General features: G+C 39.6%; 1 protein-coding gene across 1 annotated transcript in view; it reads left to right on the top strand.

Annotated features, from left to right (window-relative positions):
- Positions 1 to 18547, top strand: part of LMNTD1 (lamin tail domain containing 1) — a 51184-nt gene extending 32637 nt beyond the window's left edge. Inside the window, exons 8-9 of the mRNA XM_024733509.1 lie at positions 13832 to 13895; positions 18424 to 18547. Coding sequence (XP_024589277.1) covers positions 13832 to 13895; positions 18424 to 18444 — 85 coding nt within the window. The 3' untranslated portion in view covers positions 18445 to 18547. The remainder of the gene's footprint in view (positions 1 to 13831; positions 13896 to 18423) is intronic.
- The last annotated feature ends 5611 nt before the right edge of the window (positions 18548 to 24158 follow it).

The following is a 24158-nucleotide window of genomic DNA, read 5'->3' as shown; positions in this document are numbered from 1 at the left end:
TGTGTGTGTGTGTGTGTGTGTGTGTGTGTGTGTGTGTGTGTGTGTGTGTGTGTTTGTGTAGAACTGGTGAAAAGGTGGTTAAGTTGTAAAAGTCTCTAAGTATTAAAAAGTATTCATATCCTCAAGAACAGACAGCCTCTAAAGCAAGTACCGTGAGCTGTTCACTTATTTGCTCTAGCACAGTATCTGAGTGCATCAACGAATCCAAAGAACAGCATGGCCAGCAAGAGTACGTAGGCTTGGGCTTCCCTGGTGGCGCAGTGGTTAAGAGTCCGCCTGCCGATGCAGGGGACACGGGTTCGTGCCCCGGTCCGGGAAGATCCCACATGCCGCGGAGCGGCTGGGGCCGTGAGCCATGGCCACTGAGCCTGCGCGTCCAGAGCCTGTGCTCCGCAAGGGGAGAGGCCACAACAGTGAGAGGCCCGTGTAAAAAAAAAAAAAAGAGTACATAGGCTTCTTGAAGTTTGGTCAAAAGTATAATTTGTTTTTCATTCGGCAGGATAAATTGTTCCGGTAAGTTAAGCTGTGCTAAAAAATATCCATCTTTTCCAAACACACTCTAATATTATTCCCAAATTCTTACTCTATTTCACCCAGAAATTTCTTATTTAAATCCTCTAAATAAAGCTTTTAGACTTGGTGTTATTAGCCCAGGATCTGTTAATGGACTTCAGGAAGTCCATGAATCTGGCTAAACTTGGAGAAAAAAATGTATGCCTATATGATGCTTTCTGGCAAGAAAGTCCATGAGGTTCACCAGACACTGCCAAATGATTAAGAAGAACTGATTAGACACAGTGCAGATTCTAAGCTGTGGAGAAAGACCTTCATGGAGCAGCTGTATCCTGGTGAGGTTATTATGATTTACAAACCTATACTTAGCAGAGGGATGCTTTTTTATTTTATTTATTTTGTTTTTGTGTGTGTGTGTGGTACGCGGGCCTCTCGCTGTTGTGGCCTCTCCCGTTGTGGAGAACAGGCTCCGGACGCGCAGGCTCAGCGGCCATGGCTCACGGGCCTAGCCGCTCCGCGGCACGTGGGATCCTCCCGGACTGGGGTACGAACCCGTGTCCCCTGCATCGGCAGACGGACTCTCAACCACTATGCCACCAGGGAGGCCAGGGATGCTTTTTTAAATGAAATCTTTGCAGAATCCCAGTATATGAAACGGATAAAAGGAGACCCGTCCAAGGTGAAGAGTGATTCCCACTACCCACCACACCCATCTTCTTTCCTCCTTCCCTGTGACCTTTGAGACACCTCTCTGGAATCACAGGATTCTGTATACACAGTATAAGAACCACCATGTTAGTATGCTAACACATGTTGGGAAATAGCACCCTCCAAAATAATACCTTTTAGAAGTGGAATGATGGAAATTCTGTAAATTCCTGAATGTATTCCATTGCATAAAATTAAGTATCCTATATCTTTGTGCCTGAGTTTCTTCATCTGTAAAGTAAGAGACTTGTGTCTGATATTTAAAGAGCTCTTTCAGCAATGTTTTATATACACATATACATTTAGTATACATATATATACTTTATAGACACACATATTTAGTACTTCATGAGTTAGATTTGAGATTTCCGAGAAGTACATTCATGTTTTTTGCCAATTAATGATAGCCTTCACTCTTTTACTTATTTTGAACAACTTGTTTTCCAGAGAAATTTAACTTCAAATTTTCTTGTTGCACCTTTCTATAGTGGTGGCAACTCACCTTGATTATTCAGTAATTTTTCCTATTCAACATAAATTTCACTGTATTTGTATATTTTTTTATAAATTTATTTATTTTTGGCTGCGTTGGGTCTTCATTGCTGCGTGTGGGCTTTTTCTAGTTGCGGCGAGCAGGGGCTACTCTTCGTTGTGGTGCAAGAGTTTCTCATTGCGGTGGCTTCTCCTGTTGTGGAGCACGGGCTCTAGGCACACGGGCTTCAGTAGTTGTGGCTCACAGGCTCTAGAGCACAGGCTCAGTAGCTGTGGCACACGGGGTTAGTTGCTCCACAGCAAGTGGGATCTTCCCGGACCAGGGCTTGAACCCATGTCCCCTGCATTGGCAGGCAGATTCTTAACCACTGCACCACCAGGGAAGTCCTGTATTTGTATATTATGTAATGATAATTTTATTTATTTATTTATTTATTTTTGCAGTACACAGGCTTCTCACTGTTTTGGCCTCTCCCGTTGCGGAGCACAGGCTCCGGACGTGCAGGCTCAGCGGCCATGGCGCACGGGCCCAGCCACTCCACGGCATGTGGGATCCTCCCAGACTGGGGCACGAACCCGTGTCCCCTGCATCAGCAGGCAGACTCTCAACCACTGCGCCACCAGGGAAGCCCTGTAATGATAATTTTAAAAGAGAGTTGCTTTGATACCTTCAGGGTCTCTGTTCATCATTACATACTTTTTAAATTTTCTATTCATTAAATTTTCAATATTAACAGATATACAGCAGAATTTTAAGAGTTTTTCTTTGATTTCAATTGAGAAAGATGGTCACAAAGAGACAGATGTTATGAATGACTTGTTGATCATTGATTGGGTAACAGCAGTCCCTGAATCAACAGTTCATTTCCTTGAAAAAATATGTAACATGATTCTTCAAGCGAAAGTTACCTTGTCTGCTAATTAGCCAGTCTCTTTTTAATTTGCTTACCATTGAGCTATTTGCTATCAGTAGCACACTCCTCAATAACTGACAAAGAAAAAAAGAGATAAAACAAAAATTCACCAATTTTACTCAAAATTTCTTCAATCCTGCTTCTTCCCCTCTACAGTGATAAATAGGCTAGTTTGCTGAGTTACAGAAGAAAGAATCTCAGTTGCATGTGACTCTTCTACTGGGAATAGCTGCCTTGTTTTTAACTGCGCCTCTCAAATATATTATAGAAGAGCTTAGAGACTAACAATTAAGATAATTTTAAAGAAACATCTACACATCTCATGCTTACTTTATACCAAGCACATTTTGTTTTTTAAACATGTTAAAATACAGAAAGTATAGAGGATAACGTTAAAAGCACCCATGTACTTATCCTTCAAGATTAACGCATGCTAACATTTTGTCATATTGCTTCACATTACCAAAAATCCCATAAATTTGAAATCCCCTTTGATCTTCTTTTGAGTTCTGATATGAAATAGGAATAAGTCATTCTGGTCCTCATTATCACACTTTAATTACATATATATTCATAAAACATGTATAGTATAATTGATGTATTTTTAATTTACATAAATGGCACTAAATACAGCACATGACACATAATAGTTTAATACATGTTTGATGAAGGACAGACAGAATAGGAGACACTGAAGGTTTTTAAACAGGCATCTTACAGAGTTATATCTGCATTTTAAAGAGAATTTTGGAAGCAGTGTTGAAAATGAAGTGGAGTGGAAAATATTCCAAAATCTAGGCGGAAAGAAGGAAGGAAGGAAAGAATAGAAAAGTAAGAAGAAGAAAAAGAAGAACAAAGCAGGTTAGAAAAAGAGACTGGGGACAAGTTGGTCTTGTAGAGTTATAATTTGAGTCCCAAAAGGACAGGAGAGCAAGACTGGGGCAGAAGTAATATTTAAAGAAATAATGACAAAAATCTCAAAAATTGATGAAAGGCATCAAGCCACAGAAACAAGAAAAATAAATTCTAAGCAGCACAAATCCAAAGGAAACTACACCTATATATTATAATAAAACTTCAGAAAACCAAATAATGGAAGTCAGAAGACAATGGAATGAAATCTTCAGTGCGCTAATGTACTAAAAAGAACTATCCTAGAGTTCTATACCAAGCAAAAATCAACTTCAAAAAATGAGGTGAAATAAAGACATTCTCAGGCAAACAAAAGCTGCGAGAATTCATCAACAGCAAACCCACATTAAGGAAATACTTCAACTAGAAAGAAAATGGTCTTAGAAGGATGCACAGAGATGTTGGAAGAAGTGAAAAAAAATGCAGAGTCAAAACATGGATCAACATAAGTGAATATTCACTACACAAAACAATACTAATATTGCCTCATAGGGTTTAAAATATAGAGAGAATCTAAGTACATGACAACTGTATTCGTTTCACAGGGCTACCATAACAAAGTACCATAAACTCGGTGGCTTAAAACAACAAATCTGTTCTCTCACAGTTCTGGAGACTAGAAGTCAAATCAAGTTGTCACCAGGGCCAAACACTCTCTCTCTGAAGGTTTTAGGGGATTATCCTTCCTTGCCTCTTCTTACCTTCTGTTGGTTGCTGGCATTCCTTGGTATTTCTTGTCTTGTAGATACATCACTCTAACCTCTGCCTCCATCTTCACATGATCTGTGTATCTGTGTCCATACTTCCTTCTTCTTTTAAGGACACGAGTCATTGGATTAAGGCACACTCTAATCTAGTATGACATCATCTTAACAATTTCATCTACAAAGACCCAGTTTCCAATTCACAACCTCAAGGGGTTAGGACTTCAACATATATTTAGGAGGGACAAAATTAACCTATAATAACAACAGCAATAGCACAAAAATTGGTAGGGGAGTAAATGGAGTTAAAGTACTGTAAATCCCATGATTTGTCCAATAAGTTATAAAAGTAACAATTTATATTAGACTTTAGTAAATCAAGTATGCATGCTGGAATCTCGGATAAATACTGAAAGAATAGTATACGAATGTGTTTCTGACATATATTTCATACTTTCATCATCATTCAGTTCAAAATATATTCTAATTTTCAATGTGACCTTCTTTGAGACATGGGTTATTTGGGGATAATATATTATAAACAAAGTGGATGTATTTCAAAAATGCAAAGTTGGTTCAAGCTTTGAAAATTAATTAGTTAACAGAATAAAGAAGAAAATTATAACCATCTCAATAGATATAGAAAAATCATTTGATAAAATTCAGTACCCACCCATGAGGAGAAAACCTTAGAAAATTAGGATTATAAAGAATTTCCTTTATATCTACAAAAATCCTAATGCAAACTATCATACTAAATGGTGAAGTGATTGAAGTTTTCCCCTTGAGATTCAGCTCAAGGCAAGAATTCTCTTTATGCTTACTTCTGTTCAGCATTGTACCAGAAGTCCGAGTGCAATAAGGCAAGAAAAATGAATTTACAAATATCCCGTAATTCATCAGTTTTATTCCCAGGAATTATATATGCCTAACAAATACATACACATGTGGACCAAATGACAAATACAATAATCATAGCAACTCTATTTGTATTAGCCAAAATGTAGAAGCAATCCAATTGTGCATCAACAATAACATGGATAAATTATGATATATTAATACAATCCCATAAGCAATGAATACTAACTACTGTTACATGCAATAACACCATTGAATCATATGAGCACGATATTGAACAAAAGATGCCATACCGAGAGGAACATATATTATACGATTCCGTTTATATAAAATTCAAAAACATACAAAACTATGCCATGGTGTCAAAGGTCAGAATAGTGTTATCTCTGGAAGAAAGAAAGGACTAGTACTTGAAGGTTACACAAAACTGCTTCTAGAATACTAACAATGTTCCATTTCTTGATCTGAGTGGTGTTTACATGAATCACTGTTTTCATCGTGCTGTGCAGTTATGACTTGTGAGCTTTTCTGCATGTATGTTATAAAAGTTTATTTTTAGAAACTTGATGACAAAGAAAAGGAAAATTAGAAAGGGAAGAAAGCATAGTTACAGTAATGAGCACTGACAACTTATACCCTGACAAGGAAGGAGAAAGAAAATCTAAAAAAATAGACTGATGAGCTCAAAATAAATGTGAATAATATGAGGCTTATTTAGTGTAGGAGAAAAATAGTCTTAATTTTCTGAAATATGTCTAATCATATCAATATATTGCAATGTATTCGTCTTATTATATTTCATCAGAGCGCAGTCATTTCCAGGAACATCTCATGGCAGAGATGGCTAATTACTGCCCCTAAACCGTTGTTCCTTTAGACACAAGACCCATAGGTCCAGGGAAACCTAAACTCATGGCCACCAAGAATAAAGCCTGTTTTTCTCAGTCTCTGTATCTAGGCGGAACCATGTGTCTACATTCTGTATGATAGAATGTGGACAGAAATTGTGTACACAGCATCTGGATCATGCCCTTGGACAGTGTGCTCCTCTGTGTCACCTCTGTGCCATGATTACAGGGTGGAGCTGCCATCTTTCAAGTCAGGGATGAAGCCATGTGTTGAGGATAGAAAAGCCATCCTAAATGCCCTGTACTGGCACATCTGCAGACTAAGAGAGAGAGAAACCATCTTGTGTCAGCCATCGTTAAGTCTAAACGAGATGGCCCACATGGGATCACTACCATTTAGTTTCACTTAACAGACTACTGATCAAAAAGAAAACAAAAATCTCAGCTAGAAAGGACATTTTTAAGACAATTGGGTAAATTGAAATATAGAATGAACGTTAGATATTGAGAAATCACTGTTCTTTCCTTAGGTGTGTTCATTTTATTGAGGTTATATTCGTTGTTCACAGATCCATACAGAAATCTTTACTTGATTCCTAAAGGTTTGGTGTGGTATAAGCATAGATAGATAATGCAAATGTGCCAAAATATTAATTAGTGAATCTGGGTGACAGGTATACAGATGTGGTTGTATTATTCCTTCATATTTACTGTATGTATGGAACCTCCCACAATAAAAATTAAAAAAAAACAAGAAAGACACTTTTGATAGAATGTAGTATGCACTTGGAGATATTAGAGCAGGAGTCCTCAACCCCTGGGCCATGGACTGGTACCAGTCCATGGCCTGTTAGGAACTGGGCCGCACTGCAGGAGGTGAGCAGCGGGTAAGCAAGCGCAGCTTCATCTCTATTTACAGCCGCTCCCGATCGCTCGCATTACCGCCTGAGCTCCGCCTCCTGTCAGATCAGCGGCGGCGTTAGATTCTCATAGGAGCGGGAACCCTACTGAGAACTGCGCATGCGAGGGATCTAGGTTGCGCGCTCCTTATGAGAATCTAATGCCCGATGATCTGAGGGGGAGCTGAGGCGGTGATGCTAGCGCTGGGGAGCGGCTGCAAATACGATTATCATTAGCAGAGAGGTCTGCCTGCACAGAGACCACAATAAATCAACTGCTTGCAGACTCATATCAGAACCCTATCAGTGAGTGGCAGGTGACAGTTAAGCTGCATCTGGTGGCAGGCTTTCAGTCAGAATCTGACACGTATTTTAGTCCGTGCGTGGCCCACCCATTGTTTTATTTACCTCTTCCATCCGCGCCTCTTTCCCACACTGTGCACTTCTCTCAGTCACAGTTTTGGTAAGCCCACAAGCTAACCCTAGCCAAAATGAGTAAAACACAAATGTCGCTGGAGAGCTTCTTTGAAAAGGGGGAAAGACCCAATGATGAGACAGCAGAAGACTCTAAGACTGCCAACAAAATGAAAGCTGTATTTAAAAGAAAATACCAAGAGTCCTATTTAAATACGGGTTCATTGCAACAGGTGTTTCACATTCTCCAAGCCCATTTTGTATAATATGTGGTGACCCGCTATCCAACGAAGCCATGAAATGCTTCGCCACATAGAGACCAAGCACCCTGCATTAAAAGACAAGCCTTTGGAGTTTCTCAAAAGAAAAAAACATGAACACGAAGAACAGAAGCAATTATTGAAGGCCACCACTTCCTCAAATGTGTCTGCACTGAGAGCGTCATTCTTAGTAGCTAACCGCATTGCTAAAGCTGAGAAGCCCTTAGTATTGGTGAAGAGTTGATCCTGCCTGCTGCTAAGGATATTTGTCATGAACTTTTAGGAGAGGCTAGCACCATAATTAGACGAATTGATGAAATAGCAGAGGATACTGAGGCATAATTGTTAGAGCGGATTAATGAGTCACTGTCATACTCAATCCAGGTTGACGAGTCTACTGATGTTGACAAGGCAACAATGCTTGTTTTCGTGCGATGTATTTTCAGGAGGATGTGCATGAGGATATGTTACGTGCACTTTTGTTGCCAACCAACACCACAGTCGTTGAATGATTACATAACAGGAAAACTGAATTGGTCACTTTGTGTCAGTATATGCACAGACGGAGGTGCTGCCGTGACTGGATGGCTTTCTGGTTTCACTACTCAGGTCAAAGAGGTCGCTTCTGAATGTGAGTCTATGCACTGTGTCATCCATAGAGAAATGCTGGCTAGCCGAAAAATGTCACCTGAACTTAACAGTGTTTTGTAGGATGTGATTAAAATTATCAACCACATTAAAGTACATGCCCTTAACTCACGTCTGTTCACGCAGCTCTGTGAGGAGATGGGTGCAGAGCACACACATCTTCTCTTATACACAGAAGTGAGATGGTGTTCTAAATGTAGATCACTGGCCAGAGTTTCTGAGTTACAAGAGCCGCTCCAGAGATTTCTTTTAGAAAAACCGTCACCACTGGCAGCACATTTCAGTGACACAGAATGGGTCGCAAAACTTGCTTACTTGTGTGACATATTCAACCTGCTCAACGAACGCAATGTCACTTCAGGGGAGAACGACAACTGTGTTCAAGTCGGCAGATAAAGTGGCTGCCTTCAAAGCCAAACTGGAATTATGGGGGTGATGAGTAAATATTGGGATTTTTGACATGTTTCAAACATTAGCAGAGATTTTGAAAGAGACTGAGCCAGGGGCTTCTTTCTCCCAGCTGGGGCATGATCACCTGTCTCAGCTTTCAGAAGAGTTTGAGCGTTACTTCTTAAGCACAGAAGACCCCTGAATTGGGAAGGAATGGATCTGCGACCCATTTGTGAATAATCGACTTTGTCCATGCTAGAAGAGGATCAACTGCTTGAGATCGCAAATGACGGTGGCCTTAAAAGTATGTGTGAGACAACTTCAAATCTCCATACGTTCTGGATTAAAGTCAAGCCGGAATATCCTGAGATTGCCGCAAAAGGAGCCTGCTTCCATTTCCAACATCCTATCTTTGTGAAGCAGGATTTTCTGCAGTGACGGCGACCAAAGCGAGATCACGGAGTAGACTGAACATAAGCAGCGCACTTGGGTGTCACTGTCTCCCATCCCCCCCAGATGGGACCATCTAGTTGCAGGAAAACAAGCTCAGGGCTCCCACTGATTCTGCATGATGTGAGTTGTATAATTATTTATATATTACAGTGTAATAAGACTAGAAATAAAGCGCACGATAAATGTAATGCGCTTGAATCATCCCTAAAGCATCCCCCCACCCCACCCCCCGCCGTCCGTGGAAAAATTGTCTTCCACGAAACGGGTCCCTGGTGGCAAAAAGGTTGGGGACCGCTGTATTAGAGCACAGAGGCAAGGCACTGACCACAGCATAACAGAGTCGCTCTTGGAAAGGCTATGGACCCTTTAACAATGCAGATGTGTTTGCATTGTTCTGCCGCCATTGTTCCCAGTCCAAGCATGCGCTTTCTTCTTGCTGAAAATAGCTGACAGACTGTGGACAACTTTGTCAGATCCCTTCTGTAACTCGAATCAAACGGCAGAAACTAGCCGGCGGAGATTATCCTACAGACATTGCTTTAAGCTAACAGTGTGGGGGTGTGCCCTGTTTAAGGCACTGTATTTGCACACTGTCTAATATGCTTGCCTATCACCTGTCATCCATGTTACACACTGCAGTGGCATTCATTTTAATTGTGGACTCGACCGCTGCTACCGTCTTCCATAAAAATGTTATTATAGTAATAATAACAATAATGTTCCTTAGTTTCTGAGGGTTGCAAAGCCACACTTTAAAAGTCAATCTGTTAGAAAACAAATGAAACTTGAACATAGATAACAGTATACAGGAATGGAACAGTTAAAATCTCATCAGGGGGCTTCCCTGGTGGCGCAGTGGTTGAGAGTCCGCCTGCCGATGCAGGGGACACGGGTTCGTGCCCCTGTCCGGGAAGATACCACATGCCGCGGGGCGGCTGGGCCCGTGAGCCATGGCCGCTGAGCCTGCGCGTCCGGAGCCTGTGCTCCGCAACGGGAGAGGTCACAACAGTGAGAGGCCCGCGTACCGCAAAAAAAAAAAATCTCATCAGTGTAAGCTCTATAGTAAGATCACATTCATGGAATTTTACTTTAGTTAAACTGTGGGTCTGACTCACTGCATTTCAATAGATCCAGTCTATCTGTTCTGGGATCAAAGTATTTTTTTCCCATAAGAATATACTTCCAGAGCTTCGCTGGTGGCACAGTGGTTGAGCATCCGCCTGCCACTGCAGGGGACACGGTTTCGAGCCCTGGTCCAGGAAGATCCCACATGCCGCGGAGCAACTAAGCCCGTGTGACACAACTACTGAGCCTGCGCTCTGGAGCCAGTGAGCCACGGCTTCTGAGCCCACACACCACAACTACTGAAGCCGGCGCACCAAGAGCCTGTGCTCTGTAACAAGAGAAGCCACCGCGATGAGAAGCCCGCGCACCACAATGAAGAGTAGCCCCGTTCACCGCAACTAGGGAAAAGCCCTCACGCAGCAATGAAGACCCAAAACAGCCATAAATAAATAAATAAATAAAAATTTAAAAAATATATATATACTTCCAATCCATGATGGTAACAAAGCAAAACAAATACAAGTTTGAAATAAATTTTCTTTATGCATTCTTCATATTAGTATCTGTTCTGTTTACTCGTGTTTAGACCTGTATTGCATTGTTTACATTTCGCAGATTAAGAATTTGGAACGTCGAATGTCACTTATATGACTGGCCAGATTTTCAGTTAATATATGTGTGTGTATGTATGTATATATATATATGTATGTATATATATATATGTATATATATATACACATATGGCAGTATTAGTCAACAATATAACTAGAAATTGTATGAATTGATATATAGAAATTTTAAAACAAAATACCTGACTATCCTCTGGAATACAGAAGGCCAAATACTTGGACCTCTTACAATCACACTAAATAGAAAATAATTACTTGTAAGAACACTACAAAATGCCAAGGGTTTCAGTTCATTTTTTATTATAAAATAATAACATCAAAAAAGTAGGAACTCTTTTATAAAGGAAAATCATATTAAATCATGTATTTAAAAGTAATGATTTTTCTCTTCTGTTGCTTGATTTCAGAAAATTCCGATTGCAATATCACAATACTTCTGTAGGAGTTTCTTTTTTTAAAAAATAGACAAGTGAGGGCTTCCGTGGTGGCGCAGTGGTTGAGAGTCCGCCTGCCGACGCAGGGGACACGTGTTCGTGCCGGGGTCCGGGAAGATCCCACATGCCGCGGAACGGCTGGGCCCATGAGCCATGGCCGCTGAGCCTGCGCTCCGCAACGGGAGAGGCCACAGCAGTGAGAGGCCCGCGTACCGCGAAAAAAAAAAAGACAAGTGAGAACCATTTATATGTCTCTTCTTAGAGCTGAAATAAAGGTTTCTTGAATGACGCTATAAAGAATTCCAAGATATTGGTCTTTTTTTTTTAATATTTTGTTATAACCTTAACTTTTTTGTTTGTTTTTTGTTTTTTTTAAACATCTTTATTGGAGTATAATTGCTTCACAGTGCTGTGTTTCTGCTTTATAACAAAGTGAATCAGTTATACATATGTTCCCATATCTCTTCCCTCTTGCGTCTCCCTCCCTCCCACCCTCCCTATCCCACCCCTCTAGGTGGTTGGTCTTCTGCCCATTTTTGGATTGGGTTTTTTTGTTGTTGTTATTGAGCTACAGGAGCTGCTTGTAAATCTTGGAGATTAATCCTTTGTCAGTTGCTTCATTTGCAAATATTTTCTCCCATTCTGAGGGTTGTCTTTTGGTCTTGTTTATGGTTTCCTTTGCTGTGCAAAAGCTTTGAAGTTTCATTAGGTCCCATTTGTTTATTTTTGTTTTTAATTCCATTTCTCTAGGAGGTGGGTCAAAAAGGATCTTGCTGTGATTTACGTCATAGAGTGTTCTGCCTATGTTTTCCTCTAAGAGTTTGATAGTTTCTGGCCTTATATTTAGGTCTTTAATCCATTTTGAGCTTATTTTTGTGTATGGTGTTAGGGAGTGATCTAATCTCATACTTTTACATGTACCTGTCCAGTTTTCCCAGCACCACTTACTGAAGAGGCTGTGTTTTCTCCACTGTATATTCTTGCCTCCTTTATCAAAGATAAGGTGACCATATGTGTGTGGGTTTATCTCTGGGCTTTCTATCCTGTTGCATTGACAAGATATTAGTCTTAATGACAGAATGATTGTGTAAGTTCATGACTAGGTCTTTTATTTCAAAACATTTCAACATTACAAAACAAAAGTATTTTAAAGTTATGAAAGATTATAATCTCATTTATGGAAATATGTCGTTAATGATCCATTTCTTCACACAAGTAAAAAAAATACTATTTTAGGAAGTCAACGTTTTCAGATTAAAGTTACTAAGTGTTAAATATTTGGGGCTCAAATAACCCCAAGAAATTACTATCGCACTGTGTAATGGAAACAAACACCACTACCAGTGATAATCCCATCATTAAACTTGAAGAAATTATAGATGGGAATTTTCTATAAGTGTTTTTAGCTCTAAAATATAGTACTTTGCTGAAGAACTCACTTTCAGGGTGCAATTCAAAACCTTCATCCTCAGGCTAGTCAGTCTGGAAGGACACACATAAAATATTTAATCTGTTTCAGGCCAACAAATTGCTCCAGAAGATGAGAAGTGATGACCAGATTGTTCTATCTAAACCACCGCCTATGTAAGGAAAATATCTTAGAAGCCTGTTTATATTCCAGGTCCATAACTCACTATTCAGAAAGTTTACCCTGTGATGTGCCAAACAGCATCCTGATTCATTGGATTTAGAACCCCATTAGTGGCTGAGGGAAACACTGTGTTAACTAGAAACACCCTGCATTTTTGTTACTCTTCCTTGCCAATCACATTTTCACATCCAGCTTCTGGATATTGTTTCTTTGTAATCAAATACTAGCAATTTCACTTGATAGTTCTTCTTTTGAGCTCACAGAGAAGAAGAAAGGGTTGGGTATAATTGAAGAGCTTTCCTGTAGTGGTTTTTTCCAGAGGAGCTCATTGTTGTCTGTACCTAGAATATTATTTTTCTTTCCTTTCATATTTTACAAGAATAAAATAACATCTCATCGCTGGGTTGGAAGTAATTTGTACTTGGGGTCATCCATCCAGCACTATTTCAGTGTGATACACTTTTTTTTTTTAATGTAGGAATTATATTTCAACAAAGTGACTTTCAATCCCTGCCTAAATATATGGAAGTGAGGGAAGCCACCACTCTACCCTGGTGATGAATCAGTCACCTCATTCATCACCAGAGTAGAGCCGCCTAAATTGGCCGGCTAGGCGGTGTCTGCTTCTTTCCACACATCTTGTATATATCCCTCCGGATGAAGCCTTATTCCTGTACCTCCCTTCACTAGCTACTTCATCATTGCGGCTGCTGGAATTGTAGAAAGCATTTGAGGAATTTTACAGGCTGGTAAAATTATTCTGCAACATCAGTTTTAAAAAATATATCTTCCAGATATTTCTTCTCTCAAAGTTTTAATTAATTATATCTTGAAATTTATGTTTCCTTTTAAAATGACTCATTGAAAACTTGGACTTAATAATCAAATAATACTTTTCAAGTGGTATTTAAACCCTTTAGTTCAAGTTACCATTATATACTGTCCTTAAACCTTAGATTTCTTCTTCAAATGAAAGATAATCCTTTTGTTGTTAGTTTATTCCATGGTTTGTTTCAATGCAAAAAATCAGTGCTTGGCATATAGGACTGGATCCTGCCCATCCCCCTAACCGCCCCCACCCTCCTTTTTGGGTTTGCAGAGATCAAGGAAAAACAGGACGTCTGAGTTACAGAAGCAGTAGGCAGTCAATTCAACTTTTAAAGGTAAGTATATAAAGATATTGCAAATTTGCCTTCTTTGCAGAAAACTAATGACTAAAATAATTTGTAGCTACATCTTTAAGAGCCATCAGAACATGGATTGTTCTCATATATCCTGTAGTGGTTAGTTTTCTGTTAAATATTTATGTTGCTTTTGGAACCATCAGCTTTTGTCGTCTCTGTTGTATGACAAACTTTTTAAGAATGGGAAACAAAGAAACATCCCATCTTTACTTTTTGCCCTCTATCCTCATCCTATCCTTGTTGATGGACAAGTAAGAGTGACTGAAATCCAGAGTCAGTTCAAATACTAAAAAATCAATTTTACAACTATACCAGTACATTTTAATTCCAATGAGCAACAGATTATTAATAGCATAACAGAAGTTATTCTGGTTAAAGAGACTGCAGAAGCACTCTAGTTGTGTGTCTTTTAAATGGTGATGAAAGGGAAGATTAAGAACTCTGGCCTCAGCTACTCGGTTGATAAATGACTTTGCATCATTTAATCAGTCACTTCTTGCATTGCCTCATCTTTTTCGTGCTGATAACATCTAAGTAACTGAGGAAGATTTCAATGGCTTTCTGTTTTGTAAGTGGTTGTGTTTAACTCTTCCCCAAAGTGCTGATGACAAGGTGTTTTTTGGTCAAGGAATCCTTTTGGTCAGTGTTCTTCTCTAGTTGACATCCTTTGTTGCCCTAGTCCATGACTAATCTACTTATATGTCTTCTTGCTCTTTTTTTTTCTGACTAAGCTTTAGATTCACTCCTTGATTTAAGAATAAAGTTACAGCCACCCGATCACCAACTTCTTAGTATTCTAAACTCTGCTGGCAGAAGTGACTTTACTTCTCTACACAGCCTGCTGGCCTTGCATGGTCCCACTAGCTACCCACATCTGTGTACCAACCTTTCCAGTTTTCTCTGATTGCTCAGCTGTTCAATTTCTTTCAGCTTGTCTCTTCCTAGGTTTTTCCTAATCAACATCTATTTTTCTGAAGGTTACCTACTTTTTTACAAGCCCACTCTCTCCATTTCTATAGCCTCATTATCCTTGAGCTTCCAAACTCTTAAACATGTGATGGCTACCTCTTCCTATTCTTCCGAGAACCTTTCTTCTCAGACACTTCTCGTAGAACATTGGGACTGTAAAGGGGTTTATTACAGCCACTTCATTTTAGAGCGAAAGAAACAGAAGTCTGTAGAGACAAGTTACCAAAATTCACCTAGTAATCAACCACAGGGTCAAAATTAAACTAAAGATTTTTTAATTGCAAAAAGCTGAAGAATCCAGCCTTGGCCTCCACTGACATAACCTCTGCTCCCAGAAGTCTTAGAGTTTTATCTATACCGAGATCCATTTCTTCCAGTTGGCATAGCCCTAAGCAGCATGTCGTTGAAATGCAAAGGATGGGATCTGAAATCTGCCATAGACATTAGCAACCAGCCCTTCTACAATTCAATTACCCTTCACTTCTGTAGCCAGAAGGGAATTATACTGAATACTGAATATGCAGTTGAGTTTTATTATATACAAAATCAAGGATTTTTTGTTGTTGTTGGTTTTGGTTGGAAAAAAATGTTCTGAATCCTCTCATGGGATATTGAATAACATAATTTTGGCAAAAGTTTTTAGCCTCTGTTGGTCTTCCTCAGTCATTATTCTGCTTAACTACCATGGTCACAGATTTGTTCACTGAACCTCTCTGTGGGAGATTCTTTGGTAGTTCTGATTTTTTTTTTTTTTACCCACTCTGTTTTGAAAAGTTCTAGGTTCCTTGGATGCCTTACTGTTGTCTTCTCTGAGCCTCCATCCCCATCTGGTGACATCTTTAGGATGGACCATCAGTGCGCTCTCAGAATATTTCTGAGGTTCTTTACTAGGAGCAAAGTTTTACTTCATTTGTCAGTGAATAATTTCTGTATTACAGTCAGCTCCTGAGTCTGGTATATCTATTCATGGAAAACTGTTTAGAGACAAAGTCATTATTCAGTTCTCAATGTTATTCACGACCATTCCTTGGTGACTCGTATTGTTACACATTTGTACATGATTTCACGGTTTTCACATTATCTTGTTTGAACCTATGAGGTAGGTAGGGCTGATATTATCTCCCTTTTATGGCTGAAGAAACTTCAGCTCGGTGAGATTCAGTGACTTTCCTAAAGTCACTTAGATAGGAACTGGCAAAGTGAAGACGAGAATCTTAGCCTAATGCCAACGCTCTTCCACATCACTCTGCTAATCAAGCATTAAGATTGTCTTGATTGGGACTTCCCTGGTGGTGCAGTGGTTAAAAATCCTCCTGCCAATGCAGGGGGCATGGGTTCGAGCCCTGGTCCGGGAAGATCCCACATGCCGCAGAGCGGCTAAGCCTGTGTACCACAACTACTGAGCCTGCACTCTAGAGCCCACGTGCCACAACTACTGAGCCCACTTGCCACAACTACTGAAGCCCACGCACCTAGAGCCCGTGCTCCACAACAAGACAAGGCACCACAATAAGAAGCTCGCACAATGAAGAGTAGCCCCCGCTCGCTGCAACTGGAGAAAGCCCGCTTGCAGCAATGAAGACCCAATGCAACCATAAATAAATAAATAAAGATTGTCTTGAGCTACAAAAAAGGAGTTGGCTACCGTGAGAATCTTAAGACTTCTCCATACACCAAAAAAGATTCAAGTCCTATTTCCAAAATTGCGAAGTTAAGAGTGTCAATTATTGGTACAAACACAGAAAATTAAAGTTCAATCTCTAGATTCTTTAACTGCTAATCACATGTCTAGGCTACAATTGAATAACTCCACGCCACTGCACTTGGAGTCACAGCTCTCAAAAGCTCTCTTTGCGCAGTTCTTTGCGAGGAATGTGTGAGAGTTCTGCTGTCTAATGGGCAGTGCAGATGGGTAATGCCACAGAATGCTGCAGAAACAGAACTTTCCACAGGTTAGAGAAGAGAACTCTAGCAAGGCCACATCATGTCCCACCTGCCACATGAACTCTCAGATTGCTAGGAGACATGACAATCTAGGGTAGAGAATAAAGAGGGAAGAAGGATCAGGGGCAGAAGTGGGACTTGCTACATATCACCAGCACTGTCCTCAAGAGTATGCAGTTGATTAGGACCTGGGAAGACAGCACCAAAATTGCAAGCATGGGATACTGAGTTCACAATTGGCAAAAGTTCTTACAGTTACGAGATACCCTCGTGTATTGTATTAGGACTCCTAATAAAGTACCAGTGATAGCGTCCTTCCATGAACTGATATGTGTTCACACAATACTTATTGTTCTAAATGGACCAAACTGGACAACTCAAACATGGGGTGTCCTTCTAGCCCTCCACTGAAACTTCCTTAGGACCCTGACAAGAACCTTCCATAACAATTTCTCCTCCTGGGGACAGTTTTTATGAGTGAGTATTTAACTCATAAATAGTGAGTTTTAAGAGTCAGTACTTAACAGCATAGAAAGGAGGACTAATATTTAATGCTTTTAATATGAAACCTTACTAAAGGAGTTTTGAAAGTCTAATGATTAAATTTTCTGATGTCAGTGTTTTCTATCTGTATTTTGTTATATATTCCTTCCATATATGTACTAATATCTTTCTCCTCTCTGCCCTCAAAGTGGTCTATTTCCAAAATTCTTCAGTCAGTTGAAACTTCATGAATATTTGTTTCCTATAACTTCTTTCCTTCTGTCAGCTACCCTGTTCTCTGTCTTCCCAGCCTCACCTTACTGTACCTTGGCTAGGCCGTACGGGAGGAATAAAAAGACCTGCAATCTAGACTTTTCACCATGCTGGGTCAGAGGTATTCCATAGTTTAAAGGAAACTGCATGCCCATGCAGATGTGTCCAGCTCCATTTCCACAGAGGAGGGTAGAACATAAACATCTCAGGCTGAGGAGTCTCCTGCTAAGTCTCCTAGGGAAGACTCAAGCAATTGCAAACAGAGAAACAAAACCTCTTCTTTATTACATTTGTGTGCATGTTACCTGGTATATTTTAAATCTGGGGCACATCTTAGATATTTAATGGCAAAGATAATTAGGTACTACTTAAGTACCAAGAAGGAAATGAAGGGTGTGAACATTTAGAGACAAGTCATTAAGCTGGTTGTCTCAGAATCATTTTGATCTTCGTATTTAAGACCAGAAGTAAATAGTATCCATGACCAGTTAGTGAAATAGCTACGCTGCTTAGGAGTCAAAAAACCCTGCACATCACAAATCAGCCTAAGAACTGTACCCTGAACAAGCACACAAGTTACAGAGTTGAGTTAGAAGGAGACCAAAATGAATAATCCTTTCACCCTGGCAAAAGGTGAGGCATCAGCGAATAATTTCCTCCCTCCTGTTATCGTCCCCCATCCATGAGTATGATCTAGATCTGCTATTTCCTGGTCTTAATTTAAGATTAATGAGAAGGAAAGACTAATTATCTCTACTTTATATTGCTATGACAATTTCAACATACTTCCAGTTTGTATTATATTTCATCATGCATTGCCATTTTATCTTTTGTTCAGGACAATAATATCCAAGTCTAGAGAACAACACAAGGATGCCTGACATGACGCAGCCTGCCTTCCACACAGGAGAGGAAACCAGCAGCAAGCGAGAACACGGTTTCGTTTAAAAAAGATAATTCCTCAGGACTTTCCTGTAACCATTTCTTAAAGCAGGAGAGAGAGTTTGTGGACAAGTTAAAACATTTGTTTTCTAGGCTGTTATGAAGAAAAACATTGGTCAAAAGCAAAACCATCACTGTTTTCATTTTATGCACATGAAGTTTCCCAGTCACTAATTTCAGTCTTTTATACCCTGCCCAGCTGTTAGGTCGACAACTTCTGCCGTTTCTGCAGATGCATTTTCCAAAAGCACGTGTTTCAGGAATTCTGAATCTTGTGGTCTGATTCTCTACACTTGGAATCTGTCTCCCAAAAGCATGCGTTAATCCGGCTTCTTAATGGCTGGAAGTAATAGATGAAGTTTCTATGGAGTAACTAGTTGGGGTTTTTTAAACCTGCCTACATGCAACTCAAATGCCAAAGTAATGTCTTCCACCTCGTGATACTAGGTACAAAATCCCACAGATAGGAAATGCCAAGAGTGTTTTAATTAAATAATCTGATAGAGCTACTTTTTTTAATATATATACAATTCTCACTTCTTAGTCTTTGGAGATCTTATTCTATACCCATCAAGAGTATAGAAGCTGAAAAACTAATGAACTTGCTCATTTTTAATGTTGACCCTCTTTATAGGCAGAAGGTATGATTGCTTCAGTTTCTGAGAACAAATCCTGTCTATACCTGGTAGCCCAGCTTCATTTAATTTAATTTCTGTTTAGTTATATAACATATGCCGGAAGATGGGGCATATACAGTCTTGGAAGGTGAGATAGAGCAAGCAAAGTGAGGACCTTCCCCCGATATACTCTGTTTAAAAAAACAAACGTAAAATGACCCAAAAAATGATCACTAGTGGTGATCATTGAGTTTTGTTTTACTATATCCAAATATCAAGGGCTAAAAATACTTTATTTTTAAAAAGTCATGCGCCAAGGAACTCAAACATATACGTATAACAATATTAATAGCAGCATTATTCATAAGAGACAAAAGGTGGAAACAACCCAAGTGTCCATCAGCAGATGAATGGATTTTTAAAATAGGGTATATACTCACAATAGAATGTTATTCATCCAGTAAAAAAATAAAATGCTAATATGTGCTACAACATGGGTAAACCTTGAAAATATTATGCTAAGTGAAATAAGCCAGACACAAAAGGACAAATATCCGGGTTCCATTTTTCTGAGGTACTAAGTAGAACAGGCAAATTCATAGAAGTGGAAAGTACAATAGCTTTTACCAGGCGTGAGCAAGAGGAGAGTGGGCAGTTGTTGAAGGGGCGCAGGGTCTCTGTGCAGGACAATGAAGAAGTTCTGGAAATAGTGCACAGGACTGTGAATGCACCTAACAATAGTGAAAATGGTAAATAAACAAAACTCTAGTAAAATCACATTAGTATTTCCAAGATGGAAGAAAAGCCACATGCCAGTCTAAAGCATCTGAGAAGAGTTATATTTCTTGGCAAAATAATTTGTCATATGCTTTTTGGTTGGAGATAAAAAGGATTCACGTTTAACCCATGCATAATGATGAAGCACAAATATTTTCTAGTCACCAAGCCACACTGATCACATTATTTCTTTAGTCTTTGGACACTTAGGAGTAGACTTCTACCTTTTCAGACAACTCTCAGTAACACCTTATGCCACTTTGAACCATTATGTATGATCGTTGAATCACACGTTGGCTAAATTGTGTAGGCTCTTCTTTTTCATAGTTACCATAGAAACTGTGTGTAGTCACGGTATTTGAGGAGACAATAAGAGCGTCCGAGAGTGTACAATCAAAGTTAATATTTCATGGTTCATAATCTCTTCCAGCTGCCTCCATTTGTGATTATCATGTTCAAGTTGGGAGTATAAATGTACAACCCAAAGGGCTCTGGGAACTAAAGCCAATAAGCGACCTCACCCGTGCAGGCATCCCTCCCAACCTCCTTCCCTCAAAGATTTGCGATAGAAACACATAAAAGAAATGGCATGTGAGCCTCAGGTGTTTCCAATTATTTCCCTCGAATGAGGAGAGGTTTCCTAATCCAAAACATATTTCAGCTCAAATAGTCTTCCTTATATTTGAAGATTGTGTAGCTTCAGAAGAATTTCACCTACATATCTGATTCATTGACACTTCATCAACAACAATATCCCCTCTGAGCTCTTCTGTAAGAACACTTCCTCTCTGGGTGGTCAAAAATACAGTGCATTTAAGTATTGCTTGTTTTTGTGAAGCGAACTCTCAGAAAGTGTATAACCTTTTGCTCTTGCAAGAAAAAGAGAAATAAATGATGTCAGTGACATCACCATGGAGTGTTCTAGCAGAAGCCTCCACTATCTTCCTGCCCAAGGGCTATCAGTCTCTCTAGAACAGTATAGGAAGGGGAAGAATGACCTACCTCTGTTGGTACAAATCATTAACTACCTAAGTGGTAATACTCAGGCAAGACTATTCAGGGATTACAAAGAAAGAATGTGGGTTTGGAGGGTTTTGTTTTCCTGAGTTTCTGAATGAAAGGTATAAGATTGATCATTTAGGCTTCAGCAGCCTTAGCAGTGAGCTTTATCTCATGGTCCCAGAAATTTGCTACTTCATTGTTGCCTCTGCAGTTTGGCGGCAGCACTCTGCTTATAATCATCTTACAGGAGCAGTGAGGATTATTTCATAAAACATCCGAGTAATGATCACTGTTAAATATTCACTTGGTTCTGAAGAACCTAGGGGGCAGGACAGGAATAAAGACGCAGATGTAGAGAATGGACTTGAGCACACGGGGAAGGGGAAGGGGAAGCTGGGACAATGTGAGAGAGTGACACGGACATATATACACTACCAAATGTAAGATAGAGATAGTGGGAAGCGGCCGCATAGCACAGGGAGATCAGCTTGGTGCTCTGTGACCACCTAGAGGGGTGGAATGGGGAGGGAGGGTGGGAGGGAGACGCGGGAGGGAGGAGATATGGGGATGTATGTGTATGTATAGTTGATTCACTTTGTTGTAGAGCAGAAACTAACACACCATTGTGGGGCGGTTGTACTCCAACTAAGATGTTTAAAATAATAATAATATTCACTGTTTAGGGAAACAAATTCATCTACAGATGGACGAACTACATGAATTACAATGAAAATAAACCCAAAACTTTACCTACCGCTGAATATGCCCCAAAATAGGTGAACATTTTGAGCTGTACCCCAGCACTTTTCCTTCTCTCTCTCTCTCTCTCTCTCTCTCTCTCTCTCTCTCTCTCTCTCACACACACACACACTTTATTATTTTGGCATGAAATAGTGAAAGAAATTGTGAAAGGATAAACACTGTTCAGATGATGAAGTATTTTTGGTTAATTGCCAAAGAGCTTTGCAGAGGAATCCAAATTTTCAGATCAGTATCAGGGCTAGAGTTCTTTTCGGGGATAAACTCCTACCCTTGGCACTTAATGCCAAGTCCAAGTAGAGGAGGCTTTAGAATCTAGCCATCTGAGTAAGTTTTAAAATGTGTGGTAGCAATACAACTTTGTGCTCAGATAATATAAATGGTTACCACTCAGTTATCTCTGTTTACAAAAATACTGACTTGAAATATATCTATATAGACATGTCCATAACATAGCCATATTCTTTGGAATACATTACAAGACAAAACAGATGCAATAGAAAGTTTATTTTGAGAGGAGTTTTCTTTTTCCTAGTATTTTCTTTTTCTTAGGCTGAAGACAGTCTCAGCGTGTTGAATACCGTGAAATTTCATATAAGCCTGTTGCTTATATGTTACCACAGCATGAGAGATGTAAAACTTTAGGAATCGTTTGAAAACAGTATTGTCTGTTCTAAATAGGTTGTGTTTGTGTCTGTACTGTGGTCCTGAGAAAGAGGGGAAAAGGTTCTCTAAGTAAGAGGCCAACAGGATCGCCAGGCAGTCAAAGTTTGCCTTAATATCCACAGGTTGCAAAGGTGACTAATAATACCACCTTCTGCCTGAATTACACATTATATTTATATTAGTCAACCAATAATAATTTTAGGTCTAGAAGGAGGAACATTGTAACCATGAGCAGAAGTACCATAGGAACTGCTTTCCAAGCTTGTGTCTCATACTTCCTGCTCTGCTGAAAACAGGGGAACCACAAGGGGCTCGGGGACTGAGGTGGGATGGGGAAGACATCCATTCCCAAGATGGTTCATTCACATGGCAGGAAAATTGGTGCTGACTGCTCTCCACAAGGCAGCTTGGGCTTCCTCACACAAGTTACTTAGGTTCCAAGAGTGAGTGTCCTAAGAAACAGGAAGTGGGAGCTACCAATTTCTCAAGATGTGGATGCAGAAAGTGACACAGCATCCTTCTGCCATGTTCTCTTAGTCAAGCAGTTATAGAGCCCATACTCAAGGGGAGGGGGCATAGACACCACGTCTGTATAGGGGGCCTTATTTTAAAACAACCACTATGAACATTCTCAGGATAGATCATATCTTGGGTCGCAAATCAAGCCTTGGTAAATTTAAGAAAATTGAAATCGTATCAAGTATCTTTTCTGACCACAACGCCTGTATGCAGAAAACTATAAGACACTGATGAAAGAAATTAACGATGATACAAACAGACGGAGAGATATACCATGTTCTTGGATTGGAAGAATGAACACACAGGGAGATCAGCTTGGTGCTTTGTGACCACCTAGGAGGCTGGGGTAGGGAGGGTGGGAGGGAGACGCAAGAGGGAGGAGATATGGGAATGTATGTATACATATAGCTGATTCACTTTGTTATACAGCAGAAACTAACACACCATTGTAAAGCAATTATACTCCAATAAAGATGTTAAAAAAAAAAAACACTATGTATAAATCACCAAGAAAAAAAAAGATACTTCTTTTTAACTTGATCTTTCCCTTTTAATCTTAACTGAGCATGTCTGCCCCAATCTTGGAAAATTAAGACATCCCCAATTCACCATCATTCAGCTGGTGAATCCTGATGTTCAAAGAATCCCAACACGACAGGCAAGAAACTGTGACCTTACCTTTATTGGGGGTATATTGTCAGCTTACCTGAAACAAGGGAAATCTGAAATATTGCCCTGAAGCAATAAGTAGCTCTAGAGATCATAATTTTCCTCTTAATTTATAGAACCACCTTTCAGGAACCCCTTAACCTTTTCTCCTCTTCCTTAAATCACTAAAATCTATGTGGATTAGCTGGAGACATGTCTTGAAGGGCTTGTAGTTGTCTGTTGAGTTTGTATTTTGCAAACTTATTTTTCCCTGTCATGCATTCTTAATCACTATTTTTTTTTGAGCGTCTATTATATGCTAAGCACTGGAATTTTTCAAAATATAATTTGTGCTTTTATGGGAGTCATAGACCAGTGGAAAAGACACTTGTAATAAAATAAAGAATCAAAGAAGTACTACAATAAAGCTAAATATAAAATCTCGTGTGTTCTTTGGAGAATGAATACCAGATAGGTGCCATGGAGCTGACTTTAAGAAACAAGTGAAGATGGTTCAAGCAAATGGAGAAAAGGAAGCTGATCACATACATAAAATAAATAGAAGCCTCTGGGTGGCTCTGAAAAATGGTCGTTCATATTGGTGTGCATTTAGAAGATGCAATAAAAGAAGGAACAAGGAAAT

Source organism: Neophocaena asiaeorientalis, unplaced genomic scaffold, assembly GCF_003031525.2.
Source record: "Neophocaena asiaeorientalis asiaeorientalis breed wild unplaced genomic scaffold, Neophocaena_asiaeorientalis_V1.1 scaffold150, whole genome shotgun sequence".
Taxonomy (NCBI): Eukaryota; Metazoa; Chordata; class Mammalia; order Artiodactyla; family Phocoenidae; genus Neophocaena; species Neophocaena asiaeorientalis.
Note: the sequence above shows the minus strand (reverse complement) of the source record. Positions and strands in the feature narration are given on the sequence as shown.